Source organism: Papilio xuthus, unplaced genomic scaffold (genome assembly GCF_000836235.2).
Source record: "Papilio xuthus unplaced genomic scaffold, Pxut_1.1 DF828952.1, whole genome shotgun sequence".
NCBI lineage: Eukaryota > Metazoa > Arthropoda > Insecta > Lepidoptera > Papilionidae > Papilio > Papilio xuthus.
The window spans coordinates 902,418-920,605 of NW_013529697.1; the positions used below are offsets into that span (position 1 = coordinate 902,418).

Here is an 18,188-nt window from a genome sequence, read left to right on the forward strand (position 1 = left end):
AGATTACTTTAATTTTGTCTGTAAATACGTAAGATCCACTCGTAAACAATTCTATAAATATGCATAATTTGTTTAGGAGCTGACAAACGACCAACGATTTTGACGCCATAAACGTAAAATCTAACATATTTATAAAAGTCCACAAACACAAGTCTCATAATAGAGCTGACAATTGCTAAGAAGCCAAGAGAGACTTGATTTTTTGAGAATATGTAACTTTCAGAATGAAAAGTACGGAAGCCGTTGGAGCTCGATGCTTTATTGAAGAAAATTGACAAACAAGTAGCATCAAGAGAGACGTAGAAACATTTCTTTTCATATATAAAACACATATTCTAATACATATCTGAAAACATTGCGAGTGACGCAATAAAGGCATTGAGAACCCTCTGTTTAAATAACCCGACATCAAAGGTCCACATTATTGGCTCGAATTGTACGCAATACATACGCGACGGAGCATATTTTTGTATTTCAATTCGCGTCTGAATCCACTTTGAGTGCTCGTATGAAACCGCGCTGAGGCGACGCGTACACTCTGCCTCCTCGCTTTTCTTTTCGAATATGTTTCAATCCTTGCGGAGAATAGAGTAGATGTAATGTCGCTTTCCATTTGCAAATGATAAATCAAACGCAGCTAGACGCTATAGAGTCCTTACATTTTTTGCGTTGTTGAATTTTTAAATTAAATTTCAAAATCTTGCTGTTTAACATGTTGAAATATTACATACATAAGTTTAAAATTAATTTAGTTTTGTTCCTGGGGTAAAAAAAAATATTAAGCGACTTTTCAGAAAATAATGAAAATACCACGAAAGGAATATTTTCTCCGAACAAAATTTTCAATGGAAATGAGTGCCACTTCACAAATATGTCAGGCTGGTGCACCAATAGTTTCCAGTGTATTTTTTTTATAATTTTTAATGAATGAAACAACAGTTTTATAAGGGGCTACAGATGCTATTGAATTCTTGATGCGACTTAAAATATCAGTATTGTTTAAAGCTTCTTTCGTAAATTGTATTTTCTTTTGGGATTTTTTAATTTTTTCTTTCCTGGAAAAATTAGTAGTAGGAGAATGGACGAAAAATTGAATTACTTAACCGATATGTACAGTTCGCAGCGAAAACATCCAGCCGCAAAAAAGACAAAAGAACCATTTTATGCCCTCGACAAGAAATTAGACGATATTTCCTTTCAGCTTTCCACACAGCCAAGTGTTTACACCACATCGAGCTATGCAATTGTAAGCTAAAATACCTTGAAATAAAGTTTAAAATCATTTAGACAATTTCGATGAATGCACTAGCGGTAATATAACGCGCTACGCGTGTGCTTTATGCTCGGTTGTTCTTCGAAAATTCATGGTCTTTATTCATGAGGAATAAGGGTGAGTTTCATTTGTCTGAAATCAGGTAAGAGTGTTATTTGCGGTGGCCAGGGTACAGAAGATCGCTCGGTTGGTTCCCGCCCATTATTTTTACGGTCGTCGGCCACCGCTCATCGAGATCACGCTGCAATCGCCAGGCTACGTACACCGCTGTCAACATTCTAGAACGTTTTTATTTCTTATTTTTATGTAAAAAGAATAGAAAAGTGAACAAGCTTAGGTGATGTTACAAAGTAAGAATCAGTGTCGTCGGAACACTAGAAAAGTACTTTGGTAGCACCGCACTTTACTATAACCTAAGTGGTAAATGTCTCTTATAAAACGTCGGTGTTAACTTGTGAATGTAAAATTGTGTTTTTCAATTGTCAAATTTAAACGAATCATTTGTTTTTCTATAATAAAAATATTATGCGACAAATAAAACAAGTAAAAGCAGTCAGTACAGTCGGCAGTGTACGCTAAGCGCATTTTTATGTCCAACAGATCGCAGTAATTCCGTATTACTCCTTTTCTTTTTCTTCTACCTAATGATTGGTGTTTCAGCGACCGTCTAGCCTTCACTTAAGATTATACCTACAGGAGTAGGAAGGATTTAAATTTTATTTCTATTTCTCGATTGTTTCAAGCGTGATACACTTTAATTACTTCTGTTTATGGTATAAGAGTTAGACGTAATTAGATAATTTGCTATTTAATATAATGTTTCATGTATGACAGATAAAATCTCCTCCTAGTTTTAAGTTTTCGGTGTCTTAATCATATTTGTAAATATTTTTTTGTTATCGTTTGTTATAAAAACGTCTAATATTTTTTATCCAGTTTAACCAACTATAGATTAAACACGAAAAAGACCTATTACAAACCTAATTTTAAACTTTTACATGTTCCACATAAACAGTATTTAGACTATTCATGCCGCGGTCTTGTCTTGCCTGTAAATTAGCTGAATTTAATTCGGTGGTTTGCTACACGTTTCTTTATCAAAATTTAAGGCTCACCGATGTAAATAGCCATCGTGAGAGACAGAAAAATAGTAGCGTTGCGTGACGGGACGACATCCGTATGGAGCAAGGTAAGAGCGAAAAGCGGGAAGAAATTATTTATTTTTTCTAAATATTTCAATATTAAAGACAAAGACTTCAATTAATTAACTAGAAAAACAAATATGTAAGTAAAATACAATTAAGTGAATTTTCGTAAAATAAACTGTGTGTGTGTGTGTGTGTTTTTCGATCACCTTTCATTCATAACAATCACAAAGAGTATAGTAGTAGTAAGAGAGTATTTACAATTACCACTTAAAAAAAATATGTATTTAAATCGCATAACATATAACAAGATTACAATGTTAATGAGAAGGTATTCCGTTTATATTTGTCCCGCTATCCGCTCGTAGCTTGTACCGTACCGGTAATATTTATCGTAAGCAATTAACCGGTCAGGGTGCGCGTGTTATCTGGGGTGCGTCCCAACCGGCCGCTATCTCGAAGCTTAAAACGCTATCTCTTTTTAAATACCCTCCTTCCTTATCTCACCTCCAATTATTTCGTTACAGTTACTCGAAAGGGTAAATAGGAAAACTACTGGCACGTTCACCTTGTCGCAATCTCTGCTAAAATACAAAACACAAATTTAAACCCAAAACTAAAATATTTTTATAAATAGGAATTCTTGTAACTAAAGTTGTGAATTTTTAATGTTATATGCGTTAAGCGATACTTACTCAGGATCTTTTAATAGTGCTCAACTCATGTATTTTATTGTCAAATGTTGGTAAAACAAATAAACAATATCATAGAATATGCTGTATGAAGCTAATTCAATAGGTGTTTTCACAAATCAACGTTCAAAAGTCAATTTGAAAGAATATTATGAAGAAATTTGTTATAAAGAAACTTCAAACAACAGTCGAAATGGGCTATTGGATTGCGACAAGAGACGCAGGAGGGCGCAGCCGGGCACAGCCGGGTGTAACCGGGTACAGACGGGTATAACCGGGCACAGCCGGGTACAACCGGCTCTATCTATCCGGACAATTAGCCGGTCGGTTGCGCCCGTCCCCGTTATCTCCAGCGCCAGCCCTTCTTAATACGAAACTATCCCTGTTATAAGGCTCCTTAGGAAATAGGTCAGCTTCTTAAATGGGCCCATATTACGGTTTATTGTGTTCCTTATACGTATACGATTCAATTGATTGTTATTGACCAAAAATAATGTGATATTGCCGCACTGACGTACAATCAAACACACGCTTAAGGTAAACTCATCAGTAAATCTGCAATCGTGAACTGCTGTTCGCAGAGCTAAAAGTTAATACGATTAATGTTGCTCTAATTTTTACAATTTTATCAGACCAAGCTTTAATCGTGGCGGTAAAATTATGCCAGTTCGTTCATTAAACTATAAAGAAAGGCATTATAGGATTGACATGTCCGATAAGGACAAAAATCCCAACTATAAAAAAAAAATCAGGAAACTCAGGAGTTAAACGTAGATATCCTAAGTCATTTTAAAGACTATCAAATCAGATAACAGCGTAGATTCACTTCGACACTATACTATTAAAAGTGTGTCTGATAGTCTTTAATATTTTATTTTGAAAATTGACTTATCAGTACTTTCAAATTAAACAGTAATCAAATACAAATAATTATTACGTTTTGAATATTAAGATTAACAACAATAATCAACAAACTAAAAAGCGTACTTATAAGTTACACAGCGATTACACTCACCTTAAAGTGTAAGTACCACATGAACATATAATTTGTAGAAATAAAAGCATAGTATTTGTGCGCACGAACAGTTAATGATAAGTTTGCTGTATCAGTTGAATCGCATTGTGTGGTTACAGCTAATGCCTTTCTACCATACACTCAATACGATAGCAACTTTGCAAATATTCTACAACTGACTTCTAAAATAGATTTTATAAATTGTTTGATGTAATTAGAAAGTAGTGGGCAGAGATATACCATAGACAAATGCATTATATTAGAAAATGTAAATTACAAAATGTTCTAAAACTACATAAATTTAATAACAGTATTCAATCGTTTAATAGTTTACTAAAAAATAAATCTACAGTTACGGTCTCCCTTAACTGACTGAGTGCAACATTAAAATTAAAAATCATGACGTATGGTACAATTATTCTTGTTTGTTGACTAACAATGTCATTTTGACCAATAAGGGAACGGCAGCTATGTTTACTTTTATCTCATAATGTTGCCATTTTCAGAATTTCGAAATTCCAAAAAATATAACGCATGATGTTAATTTACTAATATGTTTGAATGTATCAATTTAAATAATAAGGAATTGCATGGAGAACTCAGGCTATATGTTGTAAATCAATGGCGTGGACGACAAAAATTTCCCAACTTATTCCGAAATGTTTGCTCACTGGTAACCCTTAAAAAGTATAGGTGCCAGCTGTCAATGTCAAAAACTGCTTATAATATCCCTGTGGAACTATATTTATGGGTCCGATCAAAGAATTCCACTTATATAAATGCAATAATGTCTTGTTTCAAGACACTATATTAAACATATTTATTATTATCTTTTGTGGTAAATGAATAAAGGTCTAAATGAATTGTCTTTATCAAGAACGACTAAAATATCTCAATATGAGAACAAAGATAATTCAGGAAGATTAATTTTCCTTAATAATACATTAATATTACATGAGCCGGTATGAGCGTACTGCCTTTGAATAATATTATTGCTCGTCATACAACCTGCATAACTATCATCATAATGTTATGTATAGCAAGAACTGAGGGGAGACTGACTAATATGGAGCCTAGTATTTGATCAAATATTGGATATTAATTTATAAGGTTTTATTAACTTTGATCTTAGCAGTAATAAACTATTATTATTAATCAGAAAAAAGAGTTTATAATTAACAGCAAAAATATGTTTCATAGTTTTTTTTATAATTTAAGTGGCAAACGAGTAAGCGGACACCACCAAAATATCGAAGTGACCACTGTCCGCAGGCCTCCGCTATTGCAAACGCGTTTACTACCTTTAATCGACAGAAAGAGAATGTTTCCTCTTCCTATGTATACACCTCCGTAAAATACACTTCTCCTTCCCATCCGTCCTTCATAAGAAAATTGTGGTAGGATATAAAAGAATTTTAATTAGGCCTCCGGCACCATTCATATCGCATCGTTTTTCACAACGAAATGATTTCTTACCAAAAAGTTACTTTCTTCTTCAAATTTCTGTGATTGACAAAAGTATGTACAATTAGGTATTTATCGAGTCGAAAGTCGACTTAAAGGAAACATCACATAAAACAACTAGCAGCACGCAATTTGTATTTTACCACGATTATCAAAATAATAATATTTGGAAAATTTATAATATTATATTTCATGTATTACTCCGTGCAAGTCATCAACACCTGCTTGATTTCTTGAAAACTTAATCACAATAAACAGCAACTAATAGCCGAAGAACGATTATAGATAAAGGTGTCAGTAGGTAAACGGGCAACAGCGGTAACATCAGTTACAGCGGTACATCGTTAAATGTACTATTGGAAAACGAATTGTATTACAATGGCATAAAAACGACATTCGTTTAAATTGTAGTAAAATAATAGGTGTAATGTTGTGGCTAGGTGTACAATAAGACGGCTCGCGGGGCAATTGCGATAACACAACGACTGCCGGTCACGCAATACCTTAACTTCTGAGGTAAAGCTCCCGTTAAAATAGATTTTTAATTCATAAAAGCAAATAAACATGTTACTGACACGCAATTTAATATCGACAATAAATATATAAACAAATACAAATGATAATTATAATTCATCTTTAGGTAATAAATACTATCCCGTTGAGTTTACATTGAGAGTTAAAGTAACAATGCAAAAGGTTGTCACGACAAAACATAAGACATAAATTATTTCTATAAATATCGTCCTATACTTCAAGAGAAAAAACTTAAGGAAATGCTCAAACAAAACCTATTAAGCTTCCTGAAATCCTTTATCGACATTACAAATTTCTTTGCCGTCTTAACAAAAATAAAACTAAGTAGGCGTACGCTAACGCTATTAAGTTCTTGAATAATCGAACGCGAATTATAGATTACGACCTGTAAGCGTTTACTTGAAAACAAAGAGATTCGGATAATAGGGGATGAAAGGGATAAAAAAACACCTTGCGAAGCAATTTTGGGGATGAGCGAGGGAGATAGCGAAGCAATTTTCGATAAGTTACGAGTGCTCGGGCGCTGCAGGTTTATACAGATGACGTCATCCCCCACGACTTCTATCGCTTTATGGCTCACCAATCGTGCGTAAATCGGTAAATGGCAAACTCGAACAAACGCTCCAAATTGCTGATAGCTGAGCTACGGAGACGTTCACTTTGTAGCAATAAGCGCTTGGATCTTGTGTGTATTAAGACATCATTTTAAAATCTCAATAAGAAAATACATATTTGACTCTAGAACATCAAAGAAAAACATATGTCGTCTTAATGTAACTTATAAAAATTCTGATCGAAAGAACAAAACTACAGTTGCAATCCCTATAAACGAATTTACACTATTACCGAATCCGGACTTGGACAAAGGTACACGTGATCTAATAAAGTTTAAAATTACGTCTCGTAGTGTCCATTGTTTCCGTCTGAGGGAGCTGTGTCGGCGGCGGAACAAAGACTCTCCTGTTGGGACTCGAGCACTCTTTTGTGGTAAAAACTCCGAAAGTGAATCATGGTTAATAATAAGAGAAAGAATATAAACTGCCAGTTTTTAAGCGTCTTAAGACTAAAGTAATTGCAATTATCGAACAAAACTATTCTTAAAATAATGCATATTTGAGCATTATCTTTAATAGCTCGAGACTTAGCTATTGTTCACTTTCGAATCCACCATACCATATCATTCAAAGAATATAAAAATAAAAATATAAAAAACAAAGGTACCAACATAAGATAAGAATAATATAAAAGAAAATCATAGTAATAGAAGCTCACGACGTTTATTCCACAGATTATACAATATATTTTCCTTCGAAACCTTAAGAGCACTCATGTATATAAAATATATCAGCGAAACAAACCTCTGAAGAGGCTCATACTCGATCTAATAATGTTTTATAGGCAGCGCTTAGCAGGCTGCGCGACCCGCGGTGTAAATCTCATGGGTGAGGATTTAATTAACTATCGTCTTACATGTACCACGGCTACGGCCAAAGAATTAACCCCTCCCTCCCCCCTTCGCCCTTCTTATCCCCGCAAGAAACTGGAGAGCCATATTAAGGCACTAAAAGACAGCTAATTGAAAAGCTAATATTCACCGTATAACATTAATTATTCCTTAGAGGGTCGCAGCGGCCAAAGCGATATACTTATTATGTTAAACGATGTCTTACATTGAGTTTTAGCTAAGCCCTTATTTGTGTGTTACTAATATTATTAAAATTTTGATTTTATTTAGTACTAGCTGTCGCGCGCGACTCCGTATCCGGTATGAAAAAAATGTTCTTAGCCTCTGTGTACTTCCACAATCGATCTCCATTGAACCTTTCTAGAGATACCTTTAAGCATACATCTACCCATCTAAACATTCGCATTTATAATATTAGTAAGATTTTTTGATTCAATTGCCTTATCTTACAAAGTATTTAGAGCAATACAAAGTCTAAGAAGAAGAAGTGAAATAGAGAAATAAATTAAGCATTCCTCAGTTCACTCGGTACATTTATTTAGTCCTTCATTAATGGCATTGTCGGTGTCGCCGACACTCTATACAACGGAATTAAGAAATATCTTAAGACATTGTTGCACTAAACTTTTACTGCTTCGTTCTTTAAAGACACATTTTCGCTAAGCGTTTACACCAGTTCTAAAGAGCCATGTTTTCGGATGTCAAAAATTCAACGATATTTCAAAAGGGAAGGAATTCTCTGGCGATAAGACGGAACAGAAGTTGGCTGAGAGTGTTTCATTCGAGTTGTTATCAGTTTGGAGGCGTGAAGTTGGTTGGACCTGACACCGAGATGGCGATATTCACGTGCCGTATTAATGTACGGAATATAATAAAGTTTTCTTTAAAGTACGCTTACACGTTGGCACTAATATAAAGACGTTATACTGACCTCACTTTGAAAATAAATTTTTGAGATGGATGGATGGGTGGTTAGATGTTTGTTTAAACGTATCTCCAGAAAGACTGTATGGATCTTGCTCAATTTTGGCATAGATGTAGAACATAGCCTGTAAGAGCACATAGGCTACTAATTAGCTTTTTTTAATTCCGCGCAGACGGATTCACGGGTGACAGCTAGTAGTTAATAACATAAGAAATATGCTAACAACAAGGTAGCATTATAAACCTCTTTCCCCAGGCATATGTCGGTACTCAACTCAAATTCTGCAAACGTTTGCTCACTCAAGATGACATATGTCAAAGATATAAGATGTGCCTTTGACAAGACGAGCGCCCTACTGAGAACAAAGAACCTTTGATGAATTATCGTGTTCACTTTTCTAGCAAATATTTTCAAAACAATTCACTACACATCAACAAATCCGTTTCTTTTGGAACTTTATTTTTTTTTAATAATTATGCCCCATACCATGACTTTATTAGTTTTATGCGTAAACGTCGCTTTAATGTAAAACCTAATTGGTGGCCTACAGATCAGAAGATGGCTACTTGGTGTGAAACTACAAGATATAGAGTCAGAGAACCTTTTCTGCTGCAAAATTTTCTAAGCGTAGTACTTTTTCATATAATATACAAAAAGTTTGCGAACCCATCGTATTAAAATTTAATATGAAACAAGTTTTAAAAACTTTTTACCTTTACGCTATCCAAGTTGAAACTTACTCGTAAACTTGGCAACAAACGAGGCGCTTAATGTCCCTAAGGTTGCACATCGAACCCGATAGAATTTTCATATGAGGACAAAAGCTGTCACATTAACCCTTGAGCCGCCGCTCCGCTGTGCACAATTGATATACCCCGAGTTGCCAACTCGCATCAAAATGTAAATGAGGGGTATTGTAGTGGTGACATTTTGCCGTTGTTCTCAATAGAAATTCCTACCTAACCTCCAACGTTCGTCGCATTTATGATATAGCGCATCTTATAACGCTTGGTTTACCGAGCTAATGCAAAATGTCTTTTAAAAATAAGAATAATCAAGATAATTACAATTAATGTTTTCTCATAGGTCTGTATACTGATGACTCAACCTTTAAGGTGCATTAATGAATTAGCTACCGAAATCTGTATTTAACAAAATTAAAATAGTAGACAAGTATACTAACATCAAGAACAACAACTAGCTAAGCTTTTTATGTAATTCAATTCTAAATACTAAAAGAATTCTACTTTAGAAGTACCACATCACGTTAAAAGTTTTATATCATTTCAAAATATATCAGAAACTTGACTCGTACAGCACCAATACTTTCGAACAAACAAATTTAACAAAATAAATGTAAACATCACAAAATATCAAGTACGCTGGCATTCAAGCATCAAACTTTTTAATGTTTAATGCTTCCGATACATAAAAGTAGCAAAAGATATTGATGCGGCGGCGACACGAAAACATTTCGACGGGGACGATGCCATCGATGGACAATAAAGGCCTTTTGAACGATAAACACTGATCTGCGAGTTCAACGACACATCGCAAACAGAAGTTTGGCGCGTAGCCAATGTACCTGGCCCCAGGGGAATGCCTTGAGGGACTCCGTGTGGGCTCACGTTCGCCGCGATGTGATAAAGGCTTAACAAATTGCGCCTAACTTCGGAGCACACGTCGCCGAATGTGAGCAGTAAATAGTTCCATGTTTACCGGCAAAGTTTTAACTTCTCACTTGACTTTCGACTGACGGTGGCGTAATGGTTGCGTTTTCATTGTGCCGCGGCCCGCCGGCGCGGCGCCACGCCATGGAGACGCGCACTCGCCTCCATTGTCACCACTTAAATTACTTCCACAATGTTGTTCAGTTGACACTAATCACGTTTGTTTTTGCATAATCGACTTAACATGAACTTGTGAAACTTATGAACTGTTAAATAGATTCGATATTTTTTCAAACAAATAAAACAACCAAATAGCAATAATAAGACAATAAAAAGCTACCTATAATTCATATTTCGATGAATATATCTGTAAAACTATTGAAGTGCTCGTATGCTGATATTAATTAAGTTTCGTAAATTATGAAATAATTTTCATAAAAAAATAAACCTTTAAAGAAATTTTTCGTATGTCAAAACAAAATGCGACGTAAACAATGCTTACTCAATAATCAGTAGAAAAGACAAAGAAAGTAGCGGTACTTTTTGTGCAGTGATCGCGCGGTGCATTTACAAACTCGCTCGCTCGCTGCGAACTTTATACGGACAAGTTTAAAATGAAGGATTGGAAAATTCGAGGCACAGACGCCGGGTATTATTGAATTTCAGCAACTTAACCACCTTTGATTATCAGAACGCGTTCACCTCGCGCTGCAGAACTTTCCATTTTGGTCACAAATCTTTTTGTTGCGTCAGCTGTTGCATTTTAGATTTTCCTCTATATTAGTTCTTATTAAATGTGTGCAAATGGTGGAAAATAAAATAACAGTTACCTTAGTTATTTTGCCTAACAATACACATTAAAGAAATGGATGAAACATCGTGGAATGAAGGCCTCATGAGACGACATATGTCTTTATTGAAGTTGTACAAAAGAACCCCAAAACATTTAGTTGTCAACTGAACACGATCATTCGTCAAAAGTTCTTTGCCGTCTGTTAACTTGGTCTCGGGACAGAAGTGTCTCGTGCGTTTGACACGCGTCATTCTAACTTAACATATTTCTGGTCGAGTTTTAGGAGTATTAAGAAAAATAAATTATTGTATAATACTATTTTTGTATCATTGATAGTTAATTTTGTAAATTAATCCATTTTGGTTTAACATTTATCTTAATGAAATTTACTTAGATGTGAGTAACGCGTGATCAAGAAAATACAATCCAAGCGTTGCAAACTATAGTCAAAACAATTCAATCGAACTGGCAACTTAAACATCATAAATGACAATTGCGAATAAAAATAAAAACTCAAGGATGTAGAAACGGTCAAGTAGCGAACTTGGCCAGTTATAATACTTCCGATACATAAAACTATCGAATAATTTGCTAGCGACGCGAAAACATTTCAATAGCAGCCCCTATTCTACGGCTACACAATAAAGGCCTTTCGGACGATAAAAACTGATCAGCAAGTTAACGTTGGAAAAACACATTCTTGGCTCCCAGCCAAGTTACCTGAGTAACACGACGTAACTAAGGCCGGGACAGACTGAGTGCACTCACGAATTTTCGATGCGAAAAAGCTAAAGCAAATTAAATCTGCAACTAAAAGCTAAAAGGAACTAAATTTGTCCCAACACTAGTAGTGAGCAACGTTAGAAGTGTCTACGTATCTTTTATAAAACTGTTTTTTTTCTATATTGAGAACGAATCTCCATAATATCCTTGACCTTGACTTGATTAAAATGGATAATATGAAATTAATTAAAAAAAAATTGTAGCTCTTTTATAAAATACTAAACGAAAAATAGAGAAATAAAGATAATGAGTTTATGAAAAAAGCACAAAACCGGATTTCGCTGCAGAATCCCCCTTGTGTTGTGCTCTACACTTTTGTTGTTTCCTGCTCGGCCTACTGTCGGATGTTGTCTGTATTTTTGCAGCTGCCGACGATGTAAACAGATCCCTGTCTTAAGAACGGCTACTAATTTATTTGAGGCGCCTATCAGAAACGGTTTTTAGAACAATTTTTAATCCGGCAAAATATAACGGATGAAAGACTGTCTTGTGCAAACGGCTCTTAGGCGCTGCAAAAAACATACAAAATAAAACACATCCGTGCAATATGAATATAAAAAAGCACTCTAAATAGAGATAGGTAGAGAATATGAATGCTCGTATATCATCGGCTTGATATATCTTTGTTTTTCCTCTTTTATTCACGCACATGTGTTTGTTAGTTTTGGATTTTTTTCTTCACATGTTAATTTATCTTCGTTGAGAACTACTATTATAAATTTGATCCATCAATGCAATGTCTCATTTATAATTACCTGACATAAGGTCGATTGTTACATAGACCGATAACCAATGAAAAATTTATTGTTGTGAGTTTTGTAACGATTGTAATAATTTTAACGCCTTACAGTGGGTTTCTGAGACTAAAATCCCCAATTAAAATATATTGTCTTTTCAGATGACTATATTGTTTGATAGAAATTTCGGTTAGAAACAAACGGTTAGTGGTCATAATATAGAGCTAGAGTAGAGGATATTTAATATTTCTGACTGATTTAATCATGTACCCTAGTCGCAGGCTTTGTGTAATCCTATCCTCATAAGCGAGACCCATCAGTCGTCATTACGCGGACACGGCTCCCTCTGCCCCATGTCCCTCTCCCCTTGCCTGTCCCCTCCCCTGCCCTCACCTGAGGGGACCAAGATTGATATGGTACCCGCCGCAGAAACCACTGCGCTCTGACAGGTTGTTATTGAAAAATTGAGCGATAATCCCGCTGCGCCGCCATGTTGTTTAAGATTTTTTTTCTTTTCATGTTCACCGCCCAAAATTTTACAGAGCTTTATTCCCAGGGCTTTTAGTGACGGATGGATATTGAGTGGGATTTCGGTTTACGCGTCCGCGAACAATGTAGACTATCTAGAAAAGTTTTAGCTTCTATTAAAATTTCATCTGTTATCAATATAGAAAACCCCTCGATGTTAACTTTTGTTAGATTCAATATTTATGTTATACTGTATATAACACAAACTGAAGATATTCAACTTATGACTTAATTTTTTTTATTTTTTACTGAGATTTTCATTCGTTTGTTGCAGGCTGTGCATTCGTTAAGTTCAGCTCACATCAAGAGGCGCAGGCAGCAATCACCAGCCTGCACGGGAGTCAAACTATGCCGGTAAGCTTCGAACTAGGCTATAATGGACGCCAAACGCCATATAAATTATAGTATCAAATATAAACTCTGTGTTAAACCAATTATTTACTACAAAGGAAAACCTTAAGCATTTTTTAGTAATATGTACAATTTAAACTATTGTTATATTTCAAAGGTGTGGTGTATGGTATTAAGAATCGAAGTATACGTAAACTCCACTAAAAGTTCAAATACTTGAAACTTTGCAGTTCTCAGGTACAGACGTCACTTAGAACATTCCAAACATTATCACTTAGCGACGCGATCCATGTCGCAATTGAAACTTCAGGTCGACGGTAAGTTAGCGACGGCACTGAAAGTGATTCGGCTTTCAGGACAGACTTCAGGCATTCCAGACGGTGCTCCTAATTTAGTTAGAACACGAACGTACTCAAGTAAATAGCAAAAATAGAATCGTTAGAAATATACTGAATTATTAAAATTGGTATAACTTATAAATCTAAAAATAAATTTAAGAAACTTACTATTTTTTTAGGTTATTTTTAATTGTAAATATAAATACTTCTTTTTATAAAATCTTTCTCACTATCAGTCTTGTCTCATATTTAGTACCAAGTTATCGAGTTGTACCGCAGAGCTAAACAATATTTTCAGTAAACACTGCGAAGTTACATTGTGAATGTCAACACCGGCGGCGGTCGACTTGTGTTCCATTCGAGTGCGTGTTTGCGAGCTGCGGGCAGACAGACAAATATTTAAGTGCGTTAGTTAAACACGGGTGTAGCGCGCTGTTTGCGACTGTACGGCAATGTCGCTACGATGTTTTTATTGGTGTCTGTACACAGACTATGATGGATACGTTTTATTTGCTCGCTTTGTGTTACGCTGTTTGTTCCGTGAATCAATCAGTTGCGCTTTTTATAATTTTATTACTCGTTGTATTTATTTTGTTATGTTGGTAACAAAATTAATAAAACAGATTATTGTTTATAATAAACATATCATTACATCCAAAGACATAGGTAGATATGACGGAACTTTATTTGTCGCTGTCTAAATGCATCTCAGATCTCTTTATTGTTATTTAAATATATTAAAATATCTTACTTTACTTCACACTATAAGAAGGCTTTAGTTGGGTCGTTTGAGTTTGCAGCAAGCCTCTACAATGGCATAGCCCTCCAGCTATCATCGTCTGAATATATTGTCCAATCTACATTAGAAAGCCCAAGCGACATTGCTTGAAATTAAATAAACTAACGGCCATTTGCATGAAGAATGTCGAAGGTGCATTACAGCTAAAGAATTCAAGATCTATTATCATAACAAAGTGTTCCTAGAATAGACTCGAAGTATTGTCTGACCGCAGACGTGATTATGGAATTGAATTTACTTGAATTAATAATGAATTTTGTCGGCTGTTTCGACAAACTTAGCATTAGAAAGAAGTAACGACCAATTTTATGATTTCCTTCGACTATTATTGACTAAGGAAAAATATTTTTCAAATAATATTCATGTTAAAAGCTATCTATTTACTATATCATTTTTAACCTCAAAAATATATAATTTTTGTTAATGCTAGTGTTCTACAATATACAAAAAAAACTAGTAAAGGTTATAATTTAAATTTGTACTTATGTAAATATGTAATGAGAAAAAAGTAGTTGAATTGACAATGTACCTGCGGTCGTATAAAGTAGTATGAGGCGGCCGACATACTAATTAAAAGTTAAGCGGCCGACCCGGACTAGTCCGGACTGGACCGGACGGTCAAATTTAGGAGTTTTCGCCGCCCTCAAGTCAGCAGTTGCATGTTTACAGGAGCGACTGCAATTTGTTTGCTGTAGGCTGCTTTTTTTTTCTAGTTAACATGTCGACTGAACGCTGATTCTGCGAAGGGGGACTCGGCAATTTTGTGTTTGTCCTATAAGCTTTTTTGCGTTGATAAGTTTATTGTGAATAGAATTTAAAGTAAATTAAGCTAGAATATAAAGCACTGGATTGTTTGATTTACTTACAACATACTTAGTTGCGGACAAAATTTTCTTACAAGGTATAAAATCCTTTTTTATTTCATTACTTAAGGGCGGCCAAAATAAACCAAATTGTGACAAAAGCAGAAAATTTATAAAAAGATTTGAACAGATTAACAAGTAATCGACTTTCATTGTTAATATAAATCAATCCTCTTCAACTAAGCAATGAACTCGTTCAAAATAAATCATTTCTCGCTCTCAATACTAACAATCCATTTCTAATTGGAGATAGCGGATAGATTCGTAAATAACAAATAAATAGGGACACCTCGCGTTATCGCCTGTCGCGTCCTCGTACAACACGATCAATATTTACTCGAAATACAAGATTACAAGCAATGGAAGATGGGCCAGACAAAAACGTCATTAGGACCGAGTTGAGGGAAAATCCGCTGGGTGGCACAGAACGCCTTTGTCCTCGTGCTTAGCAAAAGGAATTATCGGGGAGGAGGTCGCAGCCGAAATTCTATTCTGATTTCGACGGAATCCCCTCCCCTTCCCAACCCCTCCTCCTACTCGACCTGTCAACACTTCTGATAGTTAATACTTGATGACATATTCACACGTTTGTATACATATTCTATCATTTCGCTTGCTTGAAACTTACTATACATAATTTTGAATAAGTAATATTTTTATTTTGTATACATAATAGTCTGTTCAAAGTATTCATAACCTACTTACCTTTCACGGACACAAAACTAAATATGTACTTACATTTTTATCTTTCATAATTATCTCTTTAATTTTAATTAGTCTGAACTTTTAACAGTCAATACAAAGTAATCCAAAGAATAAAGGAAAATAGGAATATCTTTTGCAAACTTCAATTAAAAAAGGTAATAACCATCATGAAACATAATTCGCATTATTTATTTTACGAAACGCGGAGTTATAAAGAAACAAGATCATTAGGTAGCGTCCACTTTACCGTTTTGTAGATGAAGAAATAAATTAACAGGAAAGTGTTAAAGGCAGTCCCCGGGGCGGCGGCGGCGGCGGCGGCGGCAAAGAGAATACTGCTCTAAACGTTTTCAATTTATTAAAATGTAATAAAATAGAAAAAACCAACAACGTTGACCTTGTTGTTTAAGTTACTTTACAATTGTTTATCGTTGTATTACTAGAGGTAACTCCTGCAAGCTATAAGTTGTACACAATGCACATATTCACATTGTTATAACAAAGGGTTGCCATGATCTAAGATTTAGAAAATAATGTATTTATAATTAATATTATAAAACTAGACTAGTTTTATAGTTTACTAGCCGCCGCCCGCGACTATGCACGGAATTAAAAAAGAACTTAATTAGTAGCCTAAGTTTTCTTCCAGATTCTGTTCAACGTGAATGATAAATTTTAAAGAGATCTGTTAGGTGGTTCTGCAGATACCTCTTAACAAACATTCATCCATCCAAACATTCGCGTTTATAATATTAAATAAGATATCCTATTAGAAATGTACGTAATTCTATATCTGCCTAATGTGCCTAACCCTGGTCAATGAGATAGAAAATTTCTTATGTAACAATTGAATTTATATTTCTATTTATATTCTATACTTACAATTCAATAAGGTTTTATTCTTTATTTAATATATCTATAATCTGTATTGTTGTAATTGGGTGATTCCGTCAAGATGTTTGACTCTCTTATTAAAGGATTTTTTTTCTATACCCCGGTGGGGTCACGTAAGGGCCGAGCCAACAAAGAGCAGCCCCGTCGCCCTCATCTGCGATAGTTTATGGAGAACGGGCTCTCTTGGATAACTATAAACTTGTCTTCTTTAGTAATATGCCTTTGTTGTATTATTATTAGAAAACTTTACCATTTCTATACCATGGCTTTTTATATTATTATTCAATTAATTAAATTTTTATTTTGAAAGTGTAACATGGAAAGTAAACACAAGTGGAAAAAACGTAGTGAAAGGTACAGCTTAGAAATTTAATTGAATTATATTCGTGATTTTTTTTTGAGAAGAGAGCGTCGGTGGCTCAGGGGTCGAATCCTGCCATATACCAATGTGTTTTTCGATTTCCGATTTACATATGTACATTTATCCGACGTTCTTATGGTGAAGGAAAACATCATGATGCAACCTGCACATATCTGAGAAGAAATTCAAAGATATGTGTGAAGTCAACCGACCCACACTTAACCAGCGTGGTTGACTATGGCCTAGTCACCCCTAACTTAGGGTAGCCCCTCAGTGCGGACGTATAGTGAGTTAATAAAAAAAAATCTTGATTAATTGAAAATAAGAAACAAATATAACTTAGGTGTTAAAATTGTTGGTTACAATAATCGACTCTTTAATTATCTCTATGTTAGAAATAGAAAAGAAAAATGTTTTAAAAGGTAGCATTATAAAAGTGCTCCATCCAACCATCGTAACATTTTGTAGTTAACATAAAATATGACCACGTAAGTTGTGTACACCATAAATAAATCTCAATTAGTATAATGTATGCAAATGTGTTTAAGTACACCCGCCGTGTTACACGAACATTCACTTGTTTTACATTATATTTTCTATTTGCAACTTAAATGAATAAGACAATTGAATTAAAAGATAGAGTTAATTTACAAATATTTTACGAAATAAAATGGTTATTTAAAAATACATAAATTCATTTAATTGAAAATAAATTAAGACATAAAGACGAAAATTAGTATTTCTTAAAAAATCGAACCTTCGTGGAAATGGCTCTATCGCTTCTACTTCTTTGTCGCTGCAGTTTTTTCAGACTAATCATGGTCATCATTGTACCCATCAGTGACCCATTGGA

The 18,188-nt window shown here is 34.7% G+C and overlaps 1 protein-coding gene across 1 annotated transcript in view; it reads left to right on the forward strand.

Annotated features, from left to right (window-relative positions):
* bru3 (CUGBP Elav-like family member bruno 3) overlaps nucleotides 1–18,188 on the forward strand; it is a 385,675-nt gene that overhangs the window by 343,656 nt on the left and 23,831 nt on the right. The window contains exon 7 of the mRNA XM_013323499.1: nucleotides 13,299–13,378. Coding sequence (XP_013178953.1) covers nucleotides 13,299–13,378 — 80 coding nt within the window. The remainder of the gene's footprint in view (nucleotides 1–13,298; nucleotides 13,379–18,188) is intronic.